The sequence below is a fragment of the Aphis gossypii genome, chromosome 1 (assembly GCF_020184175.1).
Source record: "Aphis gossypii isolate Hap1 chromosome 1, ASM2018417v2, whole genome shotgun sequence".
NCBI lineage: Eukaryota > Metazoa > Arthropoda > Insecta > Hemiptera > Aphididae > Aphis > Aphis gossypii.
Genome location: NC_065530.1, coordinates 35,455,527 through 35,478,577, shown reverse-complemented (window position 1 = coordinate 35,478,577; position 23,051 = coordinate 35,455,527). Strand labels below are relative to the sequence as shown.

Below are 23,051 nucleotides of genomic sequence, written 5' to 3'. Positions count from 1 at the left end.
AGGTTTAAGTACTTTGATAGTTTAACCAGATTACAGAAGACGTGGATTTGGTAAACTAATTTTGTTGGCTATAATCAAGGTAATGTGCGAGAATGGCGTTTCTCTTCATGCACTTATTAATGGATAAAACAATGTATCGTTGGGCCTGCTCAAAAACGTTGGCTATCAAAAATATTAACCTTCATCATAATGTAGGAGAATTTATATTAAATACTGTAATGATTTTGATTATTTTTTAACACTATCTAATTGAAACCAACTCAGGATTGTTCTAAACCCTAGTTTTTCAGAATCATACAGGTTTTAATTATAGTATCCTAATACATTTTTATGTTTACGTTTTAAAAGAAATTTAATGTCTTTTATTAAATGTCAATTGTAAAAAAAAATAATAATAGTGTTTTATTTAATGATAAAATATTGATCACTTTATTGACTCATAAAATCTGTTATTTTTTAATATTTTTATTATTATTTAAGAAAAATTTAGGTACAAATAGTGTACAGTTCAATTTTCTAGTCTATATGTATAGTAATGAATAAAACTACTCTTAAACTGGAACCTTAAATTCCCATTAAAAATTTCACAATGCTTCAAACTTTTGGGTGCATACTGCATACAATTATCCATTATATACAATTAGCTGTCCATCCCTTTGGCATTGCTTCCTCGCAACTGATTTAAAGTGTTCTTAAAGGTTTTTATTCTATTTAATGGTTATATTATCATACACATTTATTTTATACAATTTGAGTTATATTAAAAAGCAATAAAAAATAAACTACTTATTAATGTTTATAGTTACTTACAAAAAATTACACCACAAGGCACAATTAATGTTTGTAACAAAAAAAATAAAAAAAAATAGGAGCTGATTAATGATGACGTTATCAATAATAATAATTATTTGAAATTTAAATAACTTTAATACTCTGAAAATTCAACTTACAGTTTTATTGTTTAATAATAAATTAGGTATAATTTTATTATTTGTAAAATCTACAATTTTAATTAAACGCACTTAAATTGATATTACATCATTTTTTTTTCATTATTATAGTATGTAGAATACTGGCAACAACTCTTCTACTAAGTCTCAGTCATTTATAGATGTTTAATAATTCTCATTGGTATCTGACCCATAATTACGCCATCCTGATCCGAAAGGATTTGATGAACCAGAAGACCAACTCATTACTACAGGCTTCTCCAATTTTGCTTTTAGTCTTTTATCTGCTTCTTTTGCTTCTTCAATGTCCTCTTCTGTTATTTCAGGTAAATTTTTTTTGAAATTTCCTAATAAATTTCCTCTGGGATCATAATTAGCCACAACGTAGTACATGCCATTTTCAGGGTTTTGTGAAACACCAACACCCAATTTAGTTGATTCTTTCCATAATAATTGTGTCATGTGGACTAAAATTAAAAAAATAATATCAGAAGTATATATCATGTATTATTTGTTAAAGACATAAATATACATATAAATAAGTATAATAGTAGTTAAATAATAAATATACTAAGTATATTATATCCATCATTAAAAATATATTATCAACTTACTATTATCAAAATCGATTAAACAATGCTAATTTTAAATTTTAACCATAATGATTTTTTTGTTTAACTTTATCTAAGTATAGTGATAAATGTACACATTCTAAATTATGTGTTTAATTTTATGATTATTAATTATTTCTGTTTATCGTTGTCTTTTGGAGTAATGAAAATGATTCAATTTTCAAATTCGACTTAAGGAATAGTTTCTGGTAAATATCTGGATTTAGTTGAAATTGTTAATGAACTTTGGCTTGTCAACAATTTTGAAAAATTAATACAAGGTTAATTCAAGGAATTTAAATAATAAAATTTTAAGAGTAAAAATACGAAAAATGTTAGTAAATATTTGAAATTAAAAAATTTACGTTTTATGTAAAAAGTGTGAAAATTAGTACATTTTTATTATTTAAAATTCATAGCTAATATTTTAAATTTTTAACATGAGGCTTTTAATGCATTTTACAATCTATATTTAAAAAAAAATGTCTTCCAAAATACCAAATTAATGTCTTATGTGCGTTTGAAGTTTACGTTGTTATAACACTTCTATTCATTTTTGTAATTTAAAAGCGAATAACCGTAAATAATTGAAATTTTCAATAAATTTTAATGTTTGCATTTTCTTAGTATACCAAATAGTAGTGTAATTTTTTATATATATTGACCCTTTTTGAGCTATTGACCACATTTCTTAGTTTTATTTTTTTTATAGCTATGATAAACAATTTTAATAAGTACCTAATATTATGTAATAAATTCATTTAAGTGGAGTGTTTTAATGTGCTTTAAACTAATTATGAAAGTATTTCAAATATTTCATAAATTTAAACATTGTTTAATACATAAATCAAAGCATTTACATAATTTTCAAATCATATTACTTACATGTATCAAAATTTTCTACGTTATCGATGGTAAAAAGAGACATTTCATTATACCATGAATCGACCGCTGTTTCGCCTAAATCTTTCAAATTTTTATTTCCGTACAGATTTTCTCCATAAACATTTTTCGGTCTATGATCAAAGAATTGTTGTTTCGCCATATAATTAGCCCAGTTTTGAGCGCAATTGTTCAACTAAAAAAAGAAAAAACAATAATATGATAAACAAAATTTTTTTTGAAAAGGTACATTTTTCTTTTAACTCTTAATAAAATACTGTTAACAACGCGATTTTGTAAAAATTCAGAAATTCTATAATTAATTCAAGAAAAAATTAAAAGTTAATATAATGACATTTATTAATTATCATACAAATTTAGTTTTAAATATTGATATCAATAAATAATGTTACAATAATAATTGTGTATCGATAATGTATAATTATATGCCTAAAATGTTATTGTTAATTTTGTATTTAAATAGAAAATTTTCCATAAAGAATCACATACTAAAACTGTTATGTATAACTTATTTTTTTAATTGTATTGAGTATAATTTATTTTGAGATTCACATTATAGACACCTGTGTATTTTTTTAAAATGTGTCCTCAATTACTCATTTATATAGTGTATATTATGGAATATTAATGTTGGTGGGTTTGTTTATGAACGAATATTAGAACCATATCTATATTTATGTTTTGATGTATACGTAATTTTTTTTTCAAGTTAGTTATGATGACTTTTAAGTGTCAATATTGTACATACTCTTTAATTGATAAATAATTGAAATATCGTAATAATAACCCGACTTAAAATATTAAATTTCAATGAACAAAAATAAAAAATCAATTGCATTAACAAATTATATTAACTATTTTCATTAATGTGTGTATGGTAGGTTAGCTATTTTAATGTAGAAATAAAAAAAAAATAGTTAATTAAACCAGGTGTGGGTGAAATGGTATTCTAATATTTAATATACAGTTAGCTGGTGGTATACAAATGTGGCTTCTCACTATATCTAAAGCTATTGCATATTATTACATTTTTGGATCACAATGATAATATATGATTAGATATCCAATTGAAAACTAAACTCACAAAAATTATGTATTTAAATAGCCTAAACATGACGCCGTTTTGTATAAATTATTTTATTGAAATAATAACATAATATTAGTAACATATTATTTGCTCCTTGTATAAAATATATGTTTAACTAGAATGACGTGTTAAAGAATTTTTTTTTTAAATAAAAAGAATCAATTTCTATTTGGATGGAATTAGTTGATAAAACTATAGCACTTGATTATATTTGATAACGATGGTAGATATAGTATTACCTCGTTATTTCCAATACTTTTTTAATTTATAAAGCTATGCTGTTTTTAATTCATAACTCTGTAATGAATGCATTTACGTTGATTTATGATTGTTAAATTACCTGATCATCCAAAGTAAATGGCTCAAGATCAAATTTATTTCTATAAAAATTAGATTTTTGAAGGACATCATTTCGAATTTCATTAGCTTCGTCTTTGCTTACACCAATAGGTTCTGAGTACGGATAATTAGGTTTTATTATTTCTGAATTCATATCCGGCATATAATTACTTGAACCAAAAGAAGGAATGTTTGTCGAGTATCCCATTGAACCCAATCTCATATTTTTGGGGGTATCTGTTTCTTGAGTATCGCTATCTTCATTGAAACTATGCCCAAACCTATTGAGCGAGCTTAGCCTAAGAGGCTTTAATTTTCCATCCTTTAATTTAGGCATTATAAAATCATTGTCTCCATTTCTGGAAGTTCCAAACATCGAATTTTTTGGTTTTTCTGTTTCTTCGTAATCTTTGTTGAAACTATCCCCAAACCTATTTAACGAGTTTAGCCTAAAAGGCATTAATTTTCCTCTCATTAATTTTGTCATGATAATGTTATCGTTTCCATTTTGCTGTTTTGTATTTTTCATATCTTTCTGTAATTTCATTAATTAATAAACTTCGGATATTATTATAATAGTTAATACTATATAATTATTTACATTATAGGATATGTTATATGTGATACATAATAGTAGAATACATAATGTATTCACTTAGCTCGTAGACTTCTTTAGAAATTAAAAGTGCTTAAAATTTATAGACTTAGGTTAAACGTTTTTTGTAACGTTGTAAATATACAAATGATTATTCTTTGAGCAATTGACTATATTCAATTTTATTTTAAAATGTTATCTTGATTAAATTTAATCTCTGGCCCATTTAATTGAATTTACTTGAGAAAAATACAAGCAGTCTACTCGAGTTTAAGTCATTTCTTTTAATTTTATAAGCATCAGTCTGTAGTAATTACAATAATCATATTAATATTACAAAAATTGTTTAAAATGTTATGAAACTTTTAAATACAATGATGTGTCTTTGTACTTAATATAAATTACTTACCAAATAATCTTCAATACCACATTGTTCTCCTTCTTTTAACATACGACATTCATTATTAATACAACATTGTCTTAATGAAATACTAACAATTTTATGTCCACGATTATTAAATGTGTTCATCATATTCATTATATTAGAGTTCTCATTACCATCACTGATTCCTTGACTATCATCTTCATTCAAAGAAGGAGGCAAAGAATTTTGTCGTGTACTTCCTAATCGCCTAACTGAAGGAGTGTTTATTGTTTTTCCTATACTTGGAAAATCTTGAATATCTGAAATCTTATTTTGTCTTTTTCCGATGCCTTGATTTTCTGAAGTATTGCCATTTTGCATGTTTCTACTGTTTAGACTGCTTAGAGGTCTATTGTTTAGGACTTCAAAATTCATTCTATTTTTTTTATTTTGAATGCTTGGATAATCTAATGTCGTATCAATTTGATCGTTACTATTATTCCTATTGTCTAGGTCACTTAGAGGTTTTTTATTTGAAAAGCTAGAGATCATATCATGAATTGATCTACGATTTCCGTCAAATTCTAAAGCATCGTTTGAACTAAATGATTCTAAAAAATGGTAAAAATTTTAAAAAATGCGTACCTATAATAAAAATTTTAAGTTTTAAGTTACTCTTTAAAAGACGTGATGGCGATGATTGTTCTTCTGAATCTTCTCCTGCTACATTTGCTGTATTTGATGACGATGATAAATCATATGGACCAAAATAGTTAGAAGATTTATTATCTTGAACTAATCCACGATTTCTATTATATCCTAAACCATTGTTCGAACTATATGATTCTAAAAAATGATAAAAATTTAAAAAAAATTATGCATAATAAAAATTTTAAGTTTCAAGTTACGCTTTAAAAGACGTGGTGACGATGGTTGGGCTGCTGGTTCTAGTGTTGCTGTATTGTCTCCTGCATCATTTATCGTTGTTGGCGACGACGATTCATCATATGGACGAATATTGTTAGAAATAACACGCGAAGGCAATCTTATATGCCTAACTGTACGATGATTTACTGCATACCTAAACATTACATTTAAATGATTTAATATGCATTTATTCATATATTTTAATCAAATATATATTAAATACTTACGCTTCATATATTAAGCACGAAAATATTAAAAGTAAATTGCAATAAATTGGTTTAACCATTTTATAAATTTTAAAGTGTTTGTTAATAAGTATAAAATGTTACCACTTTACGAACAATTCTAATAACCAATAACTTAAAATCTTAACACATATTGACTTAAATGTATAAATCCTAAGCAATTTAAAATTTTTTTACCACAAATATTGTTCGTAATTATTGTTATTGACAATAAAACAATACTGTTAACTATTTTTCATTTAACTCAACAATATATAGTTTTAAATTATTTGTTTTTAGTTGTTTAGTTAATATTTTACCAATTATAAACATGCGTATAGGTATTAGTAAATAAGTAGGTACTCCCGAAACATTTTAGTTTTTTTTTTAAATACAATGGTTTTGTAGAACAATAAATTGTATTATTTTTACATAACTGAAAATTGTTGTTTTCAATAATGACTCATAAAGTCCGATCATTTATGCCACATGTCAATATAATATTATGGAAAAAAAAGTCAACTATGTGAGTATGTCTATTAAAACTTATAACTGACATAGCATCATCGTATTATATTTTTACTTTATATTATAATTAATAGCATTAATTATAAAATAATGAATTGTCCAATATACGAGATAAATATATATTTTAAATTATATTTTATCAAAATTGAGTAACATGTGAACAAATACGTATTATGGATCTATACATTACAGCAAAGCGATTTCTCGGCTATTTTTATAGACAGTCCCGTTATGTATGATTTTTTATTTTTGTATAATTGATTTCATAATTTTACCATAAATATCAATATAGGTACCTTACAAAAGTACTGTTCGTTAGAAATTATTACAAAAAAATTTGAGTGTTAATATATTATATTAGGATCATATAAATATTGTAGTATGCACTTGTATATCTATGCACCTTTTCTTTGCATTCGAAGTATATTAAAATGATAAACTTTCTCTTCGTTTTTTAATTATAATATTTTTGACTGTCTTTTTAGATTTACTATAAATGTGTGTGATCCTATTCTGAAATCTCATTAAAATTATATATTTGAACTGAGTAAAAATAATCATATTAACCATGTCATGAACACCAGATATCTTTGCAATACTGCCCCTTTCAGCTATGCACCAACGTATAAATTAATATTAAAAAGCGTTTTTAACTCAAAAACATGAAAATATGTTCAATGTTCAAAAATAAAATCAATTCGTCACAATTACGTAATCAAATAAATACCTACATTGAATTTTGCTTTATTTTATAATTTCATTTAAATACAACGAAAACTCGAAACAAATTTTAAAAAGACGACAAACAAGAATCTTACATATTATTATTATTATTAGTTACAGATAGGCCCATTTTGCTAGCATTGCTACTTTTAAATTTCAATACAAAACCTTGATAGTATTATGGCTATTATGTATTTACGTTACATAAGTTCTGAGCGGAGCGATGAATGTATTGATTTTATAATAATACGTGTTTGTGTGTGTGTGTGTGTGTGTGTGTGTGTGTGTGTGTGTGTGTGTGTGTGTGTGTGTGTGTGTGTGTGTGTTACTTCAATATCTATAAAAAAATAAGGTATATCACGAAATGTCAAAATATACTTATTTATAAAAATTGACAGACCTTGCTCAGAATCATTTTTTAAATAAAATTATATCATTGAATTAAAATTGAATGCCATCATAATAATGACCTACTCTACAACTAATGTACAGAAGAGTGATATCCATTTATCCCCCGTTTTTTGTACAATTTTTTACACCAACTCTCTTCCTCAACATTATAACATTTTTGTAATGCAAAAAAAATTTGTTCAGCACTTCTTTTACTTATATATTTTGTTGAAATTAAAATTGAAAATTTTACAATATTTAGATATTACAATTTTAAATTGACAGAAATGGAGCTGTTATAAATAGTGTTATTTATATTGATAAATGTACATTGCAATGGTCATATAAATTTTTACCATTGATCATAATCACACTATGCCTTGCTTTTCCTATATAGAATACTCATAAATCTGCTTTAACATTTATTTTTACTATTCACTTAATTCTCTTGATTATAATTTTCAATTAATTCAATCAGATTCTTTATATTAAATGATATATTATTACTAATTTATAAAGGTACTATAGGATTTCGGTAAGTGATTTTTGTTCAAAACCATTAAAGCAATGATAAATAAAACTACATACAAAAAAAAATTATAAACAGAAATCAGAATAAGATTTATCCAAAGACAAAAAGTGGTCAAGATTTAATTAAAAGTTTTCTTTTTACATTTTTCCTGCGTTATCTTACTTATATTTATAAAATAATTAAAAAAAAAAAACAAAAAAATCATTTAAATTAAATTTTTTTAAGTTTTCATTAATCAATTAACTCTAATAAAATTATAACTGAACATGAATTTTGTAGAATTTCTTCGCTGTTTCTAAAAGTATAAAAAAATTAATTAATAAAGATGAACTATTATGTCTCTTTGATATAATTATTTATAAATAATGCTTTTATACTAGGTGTCTACATAAAATAATCTTTTGTTTTGTGTGCGTGTACTTTAGTACCAGTATTATTTGTTTACATGTCATCTTTGCATATAAATTCAAATTATTCTATTCGCAATCTTATTATAAATATACCCAAAATGAAAACCATATACATCATAATATATTTTACTTGTATATATACATTTTACATAATATACCTAATAGCACGCAATATACTACTAACATGCACAGTGGTAATCCAAAGCTAAACGAATAGCCAACACCTGTTATAATATGTATAGTCACTCTGTCCTGTACTGTATACGGAAGTATATATTTTACTTTTGTGATTATATAAATATTAAATTGTATATTATTATGTAGATTATCAAATATTTCTCATTCTACATATTATAACACAATTATTTATTATTCGTTTAGTATTTATGAATGTAATAATCTTAAAATAATTGTTTTAAACGTAACCATTTATTAATTAATAGACTAATTTAGCAATACATAATATTGTAAATAAATCAAAAATATTATGATACGTGGTGGCATTATAATTATTTTTCCATTATTGCTTAACAAAATATATTTTCCGAAATAAGACACCTAACTTTGATACTATAAGTATTAAGTATTGTTAGTAATAAATTAATGATGATAAATATGAAATACAAATAAATCATTTATGACACACACACACACACACACACACACACACACACACACACACACACACACACACAACACACACACACACACACACACACACAAACAAATGTTATATCTTTATTATTTTATATTTTATTATTTTATATTACCAATGATTATATAGATCCGTGACAACTATAGCCCTTTAAGTACTTACGTTTTATATCAAATAAGCACATTAATACATTATACATATTTTATTAGATGTTTGATAAAATAATTAGTAAAAACACTGAATACATTATTTTTGTAAGTAGAATATTGAAATGTTTAATAGGTATGTTTATTATAATATGGAATATTTATCAGAAAATTAAAATTGTTCACTTTGAAATTTATATAAAAATTGTACATGATGATTTAATAATTATTACCTATCATTTGCAGTAAAATTAATTAAGATATAAATTAAATACAAATTTAATATCATTGATACAATTTTGAAATAAAAAATATTTTCATTCCTTGTTTAATCACTAAACATGCGTTTAAGTCCCTTAGTATGATATTGCCAGTTTAATCCTTAGTAATTGCACTTGGCCAGTTAGACATCGGATTCTCACAAATACGAGATAAAAACACATCGTAGGTATATAAATTATAAATATATATAGGAATCATATTATTATGATTATGAAAATTCTGAAAATATAATGAAATTAAAAGAACACAATGTTCCTATTAATCTATAGCAATATAAGAAAATTATATAGTTTATACTTGACTATTTTTGTGATTAACTATATTAGGTACTATTAATTAAATATAATAGGTGCCTATATTATAAACATAACCTTAATATGATTTTCTAATCATTATGTAAATAAATGTATACCATAAACTAAACACACATTATGAGTATTGCTACTTGGCTATCAACAGTTTGTGTAAATACGATTTTCTTATTCAAAAGCATATAAAGTTAATTAGTATTTTGTAGAAGTGTTGTTACACAATTCTTAATGAAAGCTCTGATTATTTAACAGTACACCAGGGCCAAAACGTTATTTGGGGTAGGAGCCTGTTTGTATGGTATTACATAAAAATATTTAAAAAGGAGTAATATTTCCCCCCTATTTGTTATGGTTTACGTGATGACATGCGCGTCTTACTTATTACCATTCACAAAACTACATATAATATATCGATGAACCACGGTGGGGCCGAGTATAAAATCAGTGTGTCGGAAGTGAGTGAAAGTGAAATCTCTTCCACAGCTCTTCGTTAACAAGTGAACTCCAAGTACCAGGTAACTTTAAATTTATTAAAAATATGGACTTAAACTAAATTATTATGCCTTTTTTTTACAAATAGTAAATTTAGTAGTATTATTTTTTATTATTAATTTTATTATGTAGGTATTTAAGATTAATTAATTTAAACAAATTTTAAAACCGTTTTAAATACGTATTCAAAATATGAAAACATGAAATATATTATTTTATTAATTTTAAAATAAACAAAAATTCAAATAAAATAAAAAAATAATTTTCAAACGATTATAGATACTAATAAAATATTTCATATTCATATTAGTAGGTAATAAAATAGTAAGAATCTGAAAATTGCTTAAAAATGTATAAATGTTTGTATTAAATACTTTAGAGAATACAAACAAGAAATGTAACTTGTGAGAAAGATTTTAATTTAATCTATAGATAGACATACATTTAATCTTCATGTAGTAACTCTGTGTATTAGCATATAGATGCTCCCTATGTATTATCCATTAGACTCATTAGAGGATTATTAAGATAGGTATATGTATTATATTTTAAAGATCATGAAATATCATTAAATTCGATTTAACATGGTTTTATTGTGTGTTTATAGACTGTAAATATCGAATTACTTTATAACTAGCTACATAAATGCATAATTGTGTAAACAATATTAATTAAATTCAAAAAGCTAATTTTACAATTATCAATTAGATTAGGTAGGATATTGTTTTTAACAAAAAATAGTATGATTTTTTAAAAAATATTACAAGATATTGAAAAAAAATTTATTGGTATATTATTACTTGTTATTTTAATTATTTGTACGTCGGTTTATTCGAATCATAATATTATAATGGTAGATAAAAATACAATGGCTAAAATATTTTTGAAGTTAAAACAATTATTTTTTAATCAATATGTTCTCATCAACAAAATTGTAGAAATATATTTTTAAATAATTTAAGTACAATATTACACAACATTGATCCAAGTTATACATTTTTCATTGTTTAATCGCATACTAAATACATAATTATTATATTAAAATATTTGAAAGAATTTCAAAAAAAAATAATAAAAACAATGTTTGTTTTTATAGGGTAACTTTTTGGGTATAATTAAATTTAAACCGGGAAGTAAATAGGTAGTAGGTACATAGATTATTTAAGAAGGAGATGTTAACTGAACATGATATAATGTTCGTATTACACAATGTTTACGAACAGACCAGTTTTAAATCTCGTAAGAGAATAATATAGGAAAAGGAAAGTGAATGACCGGTTCTGTCCGCTTCCGACGGGCGAAAGTACTAAACAATTTAAATTCCACCTCACGTGTAGGTTATACTTATATAACACATTAATTGACATACGTAATCGTTATATAGCTATATTATGTTATTAACTATTGAGGTCATCACATATTTTACTTCTCAATATATTTTCACGGTCAAACTTTACATGTGCATTTATTAAATAATAATCATAACTTCTATTACAACATTGTCCATTGATAATATAATTATGTACACAGGATGTGGATACTCGTGCTAGTACTATTCAGCGTCGTAGTAGCGCTTTTGTCATACTTGGACATGAGAAAACCAAAAAACTATCCACCAGGTACTTACGATGATATTTATTATCTATATATTATATTAAATTATTTAAGTTTATTTAAAAAATTAAAAACGTGTTTAAATTATTAGGTCCAAAATGGTTGCCAGTTTTGGGAAGTGCTCTTACCGTAAATTCGCTTAGGAAACAAACCGGGTACTTGTATCGTGCTACTATTTGTCTAGCGGAATCATATGGACCAATTGTTGGTCTTAAAGTAGGAAAAGATAGACAAGTGGTTTGCTGTGGATATAATGCAATTAAAGAAATGTTAACCAAAGAAGAATTTGATGGACGACCACAGGGGCCATTCTATGAGACTAGAACATGGGGCACACGAAGAGGTAACTATACAGATTATTCATTTTATGTCTAAAAAATGTATTACTTGTAAAATTGTAATCTTTATTTCAGGTCTTCTACTAACAGATGAAGAATTTTGGGTAGAACAACGAAGATTTGTATTGCGTCATTTGCGAGAATTTGGTTTTGGAAAAAGAACAATGGCTGAACTTGTACAAGAAGAAGCAGTTCAGTTAGTCGACGATTTCAAAAAAAAAATTGCCATGTCTAAAAATGGTATCGGTGAAGTGTTTGAAATGAGAGACGCTTTCAGTGTAGGAGTCTTGAATACATTATGGTCAATGATGGCCAGCAAACGATACAACGAAGATGACATAGAATTGAAAAATCTACAAGCTCTGTTAACTGAACTTTTTGCCAATATTGATATGGTAGGCGCTTTGTTCAGTCAATTCCCGTTTTTGAGATTTATTGCTCCTGAAGCATCTGGATATAAATCTTTCGTCAATATTCATCAACAAGTATGGAAATTTCTCAAAGCAGAACTCGATGATCATAAGGAAACATTTATTTTAAACCAACCAAGAGATTTGATGGATGTGTATTTACAAATGTTACATTCAGACGACAAAAAAGAAAGTTATTCAGGTACTTAAATTGTATATTATCATTTTTTGGTACATAAAATTAAATACTTTTTTTGTATTTCAATATTTACAGAATCTCAGCTCTTAGCTATCTGTATGGATATGTTTATGGCTGGATCTGAGACTACCAGTAAATCTTTAGGATTCGGTTTCCTGTACCTACTTCTAAACCCAGAAGTTCAGAAGAAGGCCCAAGAAGAAATCGATAGAGTGGTTGGTCGAGACAGACTACCCACTTTAAATGATAGGCCTAAGTACATACATAATTAGATTTAAAAATATTCTAAAAATTATAATTAATATTATGCTAGTTAAAATTTGTTCTTCGTAAACATTAATATATTAACACGCATAACGTCTGTATTTTAGTATGCCTTATCTAGAAGCTCTCGTGTTGGAGTCGGTTAGAGTGTTTATGGGACGAACTTTCAGCATCCCACATAGAGCACTGAAAGATACCACATTGCAGGGTTATCATATTCCTAAGGTATGTTTATTGTATATTTTAAATAAAATAAATTAGAAATTGTATATAATATTTACTTTTTTATTAGGACACAATGGTGATTGCTAATTTTGCTGCATTACTTAATGACGATGACGTATGGGACAACCCAGATAGATTTTGGCCAGAACGATTTATTGGTTGCGATGGAAAATTAATTGTTCCAGATGAATACTTACCTTTCGGATACGGTAATAGTCATGATAAAAAAAAAAGTGTCTTAAAAATATTAAATTTATTATATTATAATTAAATGTGGTATTTTTTTTAGGTAAACATCGTTGTATGGGACAAACACTCGCTAGATCAAATATATTTTTATTTTCTGCTTGTCTATTACAAAACTTTGATTTCTCGATACCAGAAGGCCAAGCACCACCAAGCACTTTAGGTGTTGACGGAGTAACTCCTTCACCTGGAGAATTTAATGCTTACGTCAGTCTCCGGTCGTGATAATATGTCTACATTGATATTTAGAACTTACAAATTTTAGTCTTCATTCTTTGACCGTAATTCAAAGACAGATTGAAATTTTTAATTCAATTTTAAATAATATTATCTTTATACTTTTTTTTATAAAATAATTATGTATTATAACACTAACGTAGTTTAAATATTAACGTATACTATTGTATGGTTAAATGACTGAATGATTTTACAACCAAACAGAATATAATATACTGTCTGATATATAATAAGATTTCTAAATCCAAAAATATATTTTATAATTTTATTTCTAAGATGTGTAATAATAAATTGAACTATTCTCTAGTACATGTTTATGTTTCATTTGTATTTTTTTTTTTTTTTTATAAAATATGATTAATTTATATTTATAGATGTATAAACTGTATCTACCCAATAGTTATTTCTTTATAGAAGCTAATTAAATACTTAAATGTGTAATACGATATAATATTATATTATGTATGATATTTATTATTATATTCAATGATAATAATAAAATTCTACGTACTTAAATAAATATTAGTACCATTAAGATAATTACAAAACAAAACTATGGTAAAATAAACCAAAATTACATAATTCATATTGTATATTCTCGATTAGAAATGGAGGTTTCTCAATTTGAACTACTCAACTTTCATTCGAGGCTTTGAACCATATTTTAATTTTCATACATTAAATGATTATTATTACAAATTGTAAAAATAATATTTAACAATTATATAATATAATATAATATATTATATTATAATATTATAAATATATTATATCCATATAAAATAATTTATTATTACATTTATACTATGGACTACCTCCCACCAATTAAGAAATTTTTAATTTTTCTATAAACAAAGTTATGCATATTTAATACTCTATGTTAAGTGCCAAACACGTTAGAGGGTCAAAACAATTTGATTTTAGTTTATGATAATAAAATAATTGTATAAGATCTTTTAAATTGCATTGGAACTATTTTGAAATGAGCAAGAAAGTACAATTTATTTATCATGTCATTACTACCTAAATACTAACTTAATTATTAGTTTCTCCGAAATCGTTGTGTTTAATCATATCCGGATTTTCACTACACCGTTTCGTATCGTAATTCATATACTCAATACGTATAAGTACCCAACATATAAAACAAATTAGATTCCTATACTATCTACTACTATTACTAGCTGAATATTATATTCAACTCTAAACGACACGATAGACCTACAATTGTGGGAAAATAATAAAGTGTAATAAATTATACTTATATTATAGTAATTTCGAAGTTGGTCAGTTAGTGACAATTACTCAAAAAAGATAACCACAAATTACAATGCTATAAATTCAATATTCATAATGCGATCATATTATTGTGACCACACTTCAAAACAGTGTACGTTTGGGAACTTGATATACACAGTAAGTTGTATCTACTTAATTTTAAATTTCTCACTCATAGCTTCAGTATATCATTAAAAATATTACGAGGAGCTACAATTCTACAATACCTATATGGTTATATTGGTATAGAAAGTAATGTAGCAAAAATGTACGGTACTTCGATATAGGTATAGGAACTGCAATTACTCATGACTATGGTTTTATATTTTAATAATAACTAGAGCATGCAATATATTAGAGAGGGAGCTATAAAATAATGTTGTTCAATTTAGCTTCACGCAAATTCTATTAGTTTTAATGTTTTACACAATGATGTATTTTTTTAATTTTTTTTATTATTGTTATATTTTTCGGCCTCTGGGTTGTTTAGACACGACGTTCGTGAGCTACTCCTACCTGTATTAAGTATATTGATTAGAAATCGAGTACCTACATTATTGGTATTTTTTTTTTCAATTTTTCTCAGTACTTTCTCTAACTCTAAGTTTATAAGAAAAATTACCGATAATCTTTGAAAATGTTTGAACATTTAATATCAGCAATAATCACATGATTATATTCTAAAAATTAAGTTAAACTAATATACTAAATAAACTAAAAAAACACTACCTACCTAAAATATAAAAATATAATAATATCTTTATCTAACACTATAAAAATGGCTAAACAAAAATATTATCAAACAGAACTATACATAGCTAGCAATGACTTTAAACCAAACTGGAAAATATTAAAAAATATTACTAACTGTTCAAAAAATGAATTTCTATCCAATTCATACAAGTCCCTCGGGTGAATAATAACGTATCTCTAATAAATCAAAAGAGTACTTAAATAATTATTTTACCAGCGTTGCACAAAACATGTACAGTAAAACTAAACATAAAAAACAATTATTACACACAATATAAATAATATAGAATTTAATCAAAACAAAAGTCAAAAATTAATCACTGTTAAAAATGTTTGATAAATTTGATAAATTTGACTTTATTAAGAACAAAACAGTCATAAAACGTATAACGTGGCTTAAACATATTTCGTCATCTGGACTATATAGATAGATTTACTATACCTACCTATAAATGCTTAAATCAAACATAAACTCATTAATAATACCACAATACCACTTCTTACATTTTTAATTTACCCATATCAAAGTCTATTCTTCCTGACAGTTTTAAAATGTTAGTATGACTAATAACTTTTATTTATAAAAAGGATAACAAAGAGAAAATCAATAATTGCAGGCTACCTATGTGAAAAATGCAAATAACTTATTTCTTAATTTAGATAAAACTTACATATTACCATACTATATGTATATCTAATTTGAACCAACTGACTATTACCAGCCTATTTACCTATTCATGAAAATGAATGCTTAATTCTAAGATCATGTATATGTCAAACTTCAATAAAATCTTGTAAATATCTTAGCATTGAAATGTGCCATAACAAGTGTATTGTATTGTGATTTGTTAGCACGTGTTATGTTAAAAGCTGTTTACTTCACTCGGACTCTGAATATTGTCAATGAGCTCAAATGAAATATTGTTCCGACTCCGTGGTCGAGAATTTTGAAAATCTCTAAGACGACGGATTATCGCATCGTTTATATTACTAGTCAGCGAGTTCAGCCCATGCTCATCATTCTAATCGGCCGGAATTAAAATTTTGCGGTCACGTTTATTTTTCCAAACACTATTAGGTATTGGAGATAATTATTGATACATTATTTACTTATAGAACTAAAATAATATTGTGTAACGAGGTTTCCAAAAATATTTCGAAATGTACTGTACCCGTTTTATACTTTTAAGTTGGTCTTTTTTCGTTTTTTTTTTTTTTTAATAATATTTTAATTCTTTCAAATTAACTCAAACCAATTTTTTTTGACCATTCAACATTTAATTATAACGAACAAGTATACATCATTGTAATGTAATGTTATTATTTAAATGATATTACTATTTAGTGTATAATAATAGATATGTAATGATTGTAATAATGTTATGTTTACCTATGTGTATTATATTACCATGGCACTTTGCCACATTGGCTCAAACAATTATTTTTGTATAGATTATCATAGAACCACTTTTTCAATACGTCATAAGAGTATAAGTGCATAAAGTTAGTATTTGACCCTGTCATTGATGAGGAAATCCTCATTCATTTTGACATTAGCTGATTCGTACAATAAGTTGCCTATAGTATGCTCCTTTTACAAAATATAATATTAAATCTTCTAACTAGTGATAATACCCTATATTATAATTTATAATACGCTAAAGCAATGTGTACCCGGAAATCAAATATTTTTTATATAAATAATTTATGTATGTTACCTTATGTTTAAAAGTCAGTTAGTTTTTTAATTACCTTATACACAAATTACAAATTATTTTTTTCTATTTATCCCTTGGCAACAAACATCTATAATTTTTATTCAACTTTTTTATAATTATATTGTAAAAAATATATAATAACTAGAACTTAGTTTTTAATGGCATTCGTTATTGAAGTATAACTAGTATGTTTAATAAGAATACTTGCTTCATTAGAAAATATAACTCTTTAATGTAATTTTTTCAATGATTATGTTTATACTTAATAATTGGCTTGAAAATACTACCTATGTAATGAGTAATGAGTCATTAGCACTTGGCTTTTAAACATTAACAAATTAAATATTAATATATAATTTGCATAAATAAATACATGGTTGTTAAATTGATTTTTTTTTTTTAAATAAACTAAGTTATATAGGTACTAAAGAAAAGCTAACAAAATGAACTATAATACTATTATAGTCTACAAATGTTTGCAATTTTTCACAACATCGACCGACCGATGAAATTTACGATAAGTAATTGAGATTGCATTGCGACTGCATATTATGTTCCTGAAAATTTGGTTTTTCTGAAGATATGCGTGGAAACTGGTTTTCAGGGTCTTTTGGAAAAAATCAAATGCAAACATAATAGGTAGGTACCAATAATAATGAATATTATAATATGAATATCTAATAATGTTTTTTTTTCTTTCAAAAGAAAAAGATTTATTTATAATCTATATTTTAAAAGTCTATATAGTAAATAAATGAGATACCTAATAATGAATAATTACATAAGTATAAGACTAGAATGACAAAAGAGGGGAAGACTCTCATTGATGGCATCTCGGTAGTACGGTTATCTAATTAAGTTACCTATAAATTATATTGTAATATTACTGTAAATTGTTATAATTTTTGTTGTAAAATATTAAGAGGACGCTATGCCCGCGTGTGTTGCCTCTGCCTTATACACGCGTAACATAGTTAAAAACTGTTTTGCCAGAGACAACTGACTTTACTCCTTCAATATTTATATAATAATTACTAAAATTTTAAATCGCATTGAGAAGAACTTTACCTGTGTTGTAGCATTTTAAATTTTTTTGATAGTGGTAACCAACAATTTTTAATAATTAAATTAAAAAAAAATAAAGTTCTCAAACCGATAACTTTAATTGTATTCATGTTATCAAAAAAATTAAAACGCTGTGACACAGGTAAAGTTTTTCCCAGTGGGACTTATAATTTTGGTTGTTTTGATTAAAATATTAAGGGAGTAAAGTTGTCCCACGCAAACAGATTTTAACAATGTTACGCGTGTATAAGACAAAGACAACACAGCGGGTATAGCATTCTCTTAATATATAATATGGATACAGTGCTATATTATTATGATATTAATTTGTCATATTTTTGGGAGCTGTGTAGGCAATCCAACTACACTTTCTCATTAATAGTTGAGTCAATTTTATTAACTTACTCTCGTCGACTTTTGCAATGGTAAAAATAACTATGAAAAGAAATAATGTTAAAATTAATGTAAATAAAATAATATTTTTTATAATAATGAAGTGAATTTTATAGTTATTCTGATTTTTTATTTTTTTATTCAATCAAAATGTTTTACACTGAAGAAAAAAAATTTTAATAGCAAATAGGTACGGTATAGTTATTAGTAGCTATAGCTACTTTATTTTTGATCATTTAGATATAGAATGTTGTTTATTTAAAATGTTATTTCATCTCATCAAAGTAAATATTAATAACATTTCTGTGGAATATGAAGTGTTTTATATCATAGATACAGGATAGAATATAGACTATAGAGCTACATTATACCTATTATTTACCTATTATTATACTTAAGTAAGTACATTATTTCACCTATGCTTGTTAACTTATTGTGATTTAATTGATATTGGTAAAATTACTAAAATGCATCCATACTGGTTTTTCCATTCATATACATTTCACTTCAAATTAATTAGTATTTGACAAAGTGGAGTAAAATTTCAAGGCTTGGAACATTTGTAAAATGTAATATTGGTTTACAGGTTGGTAATTCATCATAATGTTTAGAGAATCTAATATTTTTAACTATTTAAAGATAATGATCCTAAGGAATTAAAAAAATAATCATCATATTATGAAAATATGGTATATTTTTTTGAGAGGGGAGGGTACTTATGTCATTTATATTTCTCGTTAATTAATAATTGTATATTATAGTCCATTGAGTACTGATCAATTAATTGTATACAATAAAAAGTGTGGAATACCTACCAACTCATTCATGGTATTTAAAATTATGGATATGACATTTCTATCTTCTCTAGACAATCACTTTTAGTCATTTAGGTTAATATGACATAACAGAAACAAATTAAAATAATAATATCTGTTATTTAACAAAAGAAAAAAATGGTATCAGTTGTATTGGCTTATAGATTTTTATACATCGACATACTCATAAGTGTAATATTAGTGGGTATACAATACATATTATAATATTAAAAATTATTACTGTATTCAATATCAACTATAATAATAATAGATATTTTATATAATCATTGTATGATTGGATTGTATGATTTAATTATTTCCTAGTACATGATAATTAAGGCATTGCAATTAAAAAAAAACATTCTATTTTATTTTAATTAACTAAGGATTTTAAAGTTAAATCAAAGTATTTATAGGGCAAAGATTTGATGTATTGAATATTATATTATTATGATAACTTTTTAAAGTACCTACCACACTTAAACACACTAATATTTTAATATATTTTTTTTTACCAATGATAAATGATTGAATGATTGGGTGTTTTAAAATTTTCAATGTTGTCATAATTATTTATAATTGGCTCTTTTAAACACTTAATCTATAATTATATAAGTAATTATTATTACCTATATCTTAAATATACTTTAATTTGTACATTACATGGTTAACAATTAAATAGAAAACAGATTTTGTTACTTCAGAGATGAACTACTACATAATTTAGCTGTCACCACGATATACATAATCAAACTAAAAAAGAAATTTAACGGGTATATTTTATTTTTAAAAAATTATCCACTATAGATAATTTATTTCCCGATTTTTTTAAAAAAACTCAAAAAATTACTGCCGATGAGTGTGGAATAAGTGAACGAAACAAACAAAATATTGTTGCTGAAGTAAAAAAATACGAAACCGATGACACACCACCACCTGCAAGATGTCTATTCGTGTCATCGAGGAAATCGTATAAATGAAAGAAGGTCATGACAGATATTGATGATTTCAATATTGATTTGGTTAGAAGAACTATTCATAAATTTTATGACAAAGGCAATTGACTTAATTTATAATATTTTTTTATTATAAGTAGAGCGCGGATTTATATGCAATCGCTTATTATTTTCGTTTTTACTTTTTTAGATTTTTTCCAGTTATGTTCATGAATCATAATAATTTAAATCTAATTGTGAAAAAATATAAATATATTGTTACAAAATTCGAAGTATATTGCATAATAATACGAAATTTTTTTAAATACTTACCTAGTTTATTTAAGTAATTAATTATTGGAAGTTGTTTGATTTGTGTATTTTATATAAAAAAAAAATATTGCATATTTGTTGCAATTTTTTTATGATTTTTACTGCATATTATATGATATATTTCGATATTTTTTAGTGCATAAAAATTTGTGTTCTAATTTTAAGAAAACATATTATATCCTACCTACCTCGTATTAAATTTATAACGCAATTTTAACTGAGAATATAGTTTTCAAATGTTTGTTACTTTTACGTATAAATAGAAATTATAGTAAAATAAAAACATAATTATAAGTGAATATCCTACATTTCAAAAAATTTGTGATTCCATGCGGGAAAAAATTAATTTTGAAGGGTCAAAGACATAGGTACTGAGGATTTTTCACTCCATAAATTTCAAATATAAAAAAAAATGTATAACAATAATGGTCGTAAATTTTTAATGCAACGGAACGATATAGTGGCACTCCGAATCACATTTTTAAGAAAAATGTTTAATTTACATTTCAGTGGTGACATGAGACCTGTCATTTATTTAAATGAAACTTGGATGAACCAGAACTATTCAAAGAACCATATTTGGAAAAACGATATGGATAGTGAAGGATTTTAAGTGCCAATCGATAAAGGCGGTCGTCTTATCGTATGCCATGCTGGGGCAGCTAAATTTGGATTCATATCTGGCTCAAAATTAATTTTTCGCAGTAAAAATGACGGTGATTACCACTCGCAGATGAATAGTTAAATATTTTAAGATAGGTTCCAAAATATGCTGTACTATTGGAGGAGCCATGCGTCATTGTTATGGATAATGCACCATATCACAGTGTACTAGTGGAGAAATCAAATGCTAAATTATCTGAAATTCAAAAGTGGCTAGGCATCGACTTTTCTCCTTTATAGAAACCTTGCGGAACTCAGAGAAAAAGTGAAAATGGCGAAACCACGTGAAAAACGATACCAGCTGGACGAGTTGGCATATCAAATGGGGCATGAAGTGATCAGACTTCCACATTATCACTGCCAATACAACCTAATTAAGCTAATTTAGGCGCAAGTAACAGGTGAAGTTGCAACCAAAAATACAACATTCAAACTAGGCGACTTTGAAAAACTGATGCACAAAGCCATAGATTCAGTTACATGGAAAATTGGGGAAAATGTGTAAGAGTGTAAGACACGCAGAAAAACTATAAAATATAGATAGGTATTTTAAAGAAGGTTTCAGAGATTGCATATTGGAGCTCATCATTTTAACAATTGACCTCAACGAAAGCGATTGTAGCAGCAGTGAAGACGAAGATTATCTTTGACTTTTTTTTTTGTTACCTATTTTAAAATATATTGTACATTTTTTATACATTAATATTATTATTATTTTTAATAAATTCATGTTTTTATTGTATATTATAGTAAATTACGGTACGGTCTATAAGTATCTTCCTATGTAATACCTACCAATGAGTAATGATTATTCTAGCATAAAACATTATAGAAACACAAACATGTATATAGATTTAATAATTAAGTTATAGATATCTAATCTCTGTTTTCATGTTGATATAATTAATTAAATAAATAGTATAAAAATATTAGGTCTATGTTATTTGTGTAGCTATTGTAGATATACTATCGAATATCGGAGTATCGACCTCAGATAATATTTATCTACATACAAAAATCATATTGAATTTAATAATAACTAATTAAAAAACAAAAAAAAATGTTTGTTTATTGATGCAACCATGCCATTTATAGG

The 23,051-nt window shown here is 25.3% G+C and overlaps 2 protein-coding genes across 2 annotated transcripts; one reads left to right on the top strand and one right to left on the bottom strand.

Moving 5' to 3' along the window:
• Positions 1-934: 934 nt before the first annotated feature.
• Positions 935-6,169, bottom strand: LOC114124820 (putative uncharacterized protein DDB_G0277255). Its single transcript, XM_050197038.1, has 7 exons — positions 6,004-6,169; positions 5,758-5,930; positions 5,525-5,695; positions 4,895-5,460; positions 3,892-4,425; positions 2,447-2,639; positions 935-1,417 (listed from the first exon to the last, which is right to left on the bottom strand). The coding sequence occupies exons 1-7, from the start codon at positions 6,060-6,062 to the stop codon at positions 1,116-1,118; spliced, it is 1,998 nt and encodes a 665-aa protein (XP_050052995.1). The 5' UTR covers positions 6,063-6,169; the 3' UTR covers positions 935-1,115.
• A 4,167-nt stretch (positions 6,170-10,336) lies between these two features.
• LOC114124824 (probable cytochrome P450 303a1) lies at positions 10,337-14,326 on the top strand. Its single transcript, XM_027988247.2, has 8 exons — positions 10,337-10,492; positions 12,000-12,088; positions 12,175-12,426; positions 12,497-13,033; positions 13,106-13,286; positions 13,402-13,519; positions 13,587-13,728; positions 13,809-14,326. The coding sequence occupies exons 2-8, from the start codon at positions 12,001-12,003 to the stop codon at positions 13,988-13,990; spliced, it is 1,500 nt and encodes a 499-aa protein (XP_027844048.1). The 5' UTR covers positions 10,337-10,492; position 12,000; the 3' UTR covers positions 13,991-14,326.
• Positions 14,327-23,051: the final 8,725 nt, after the last annotated feature.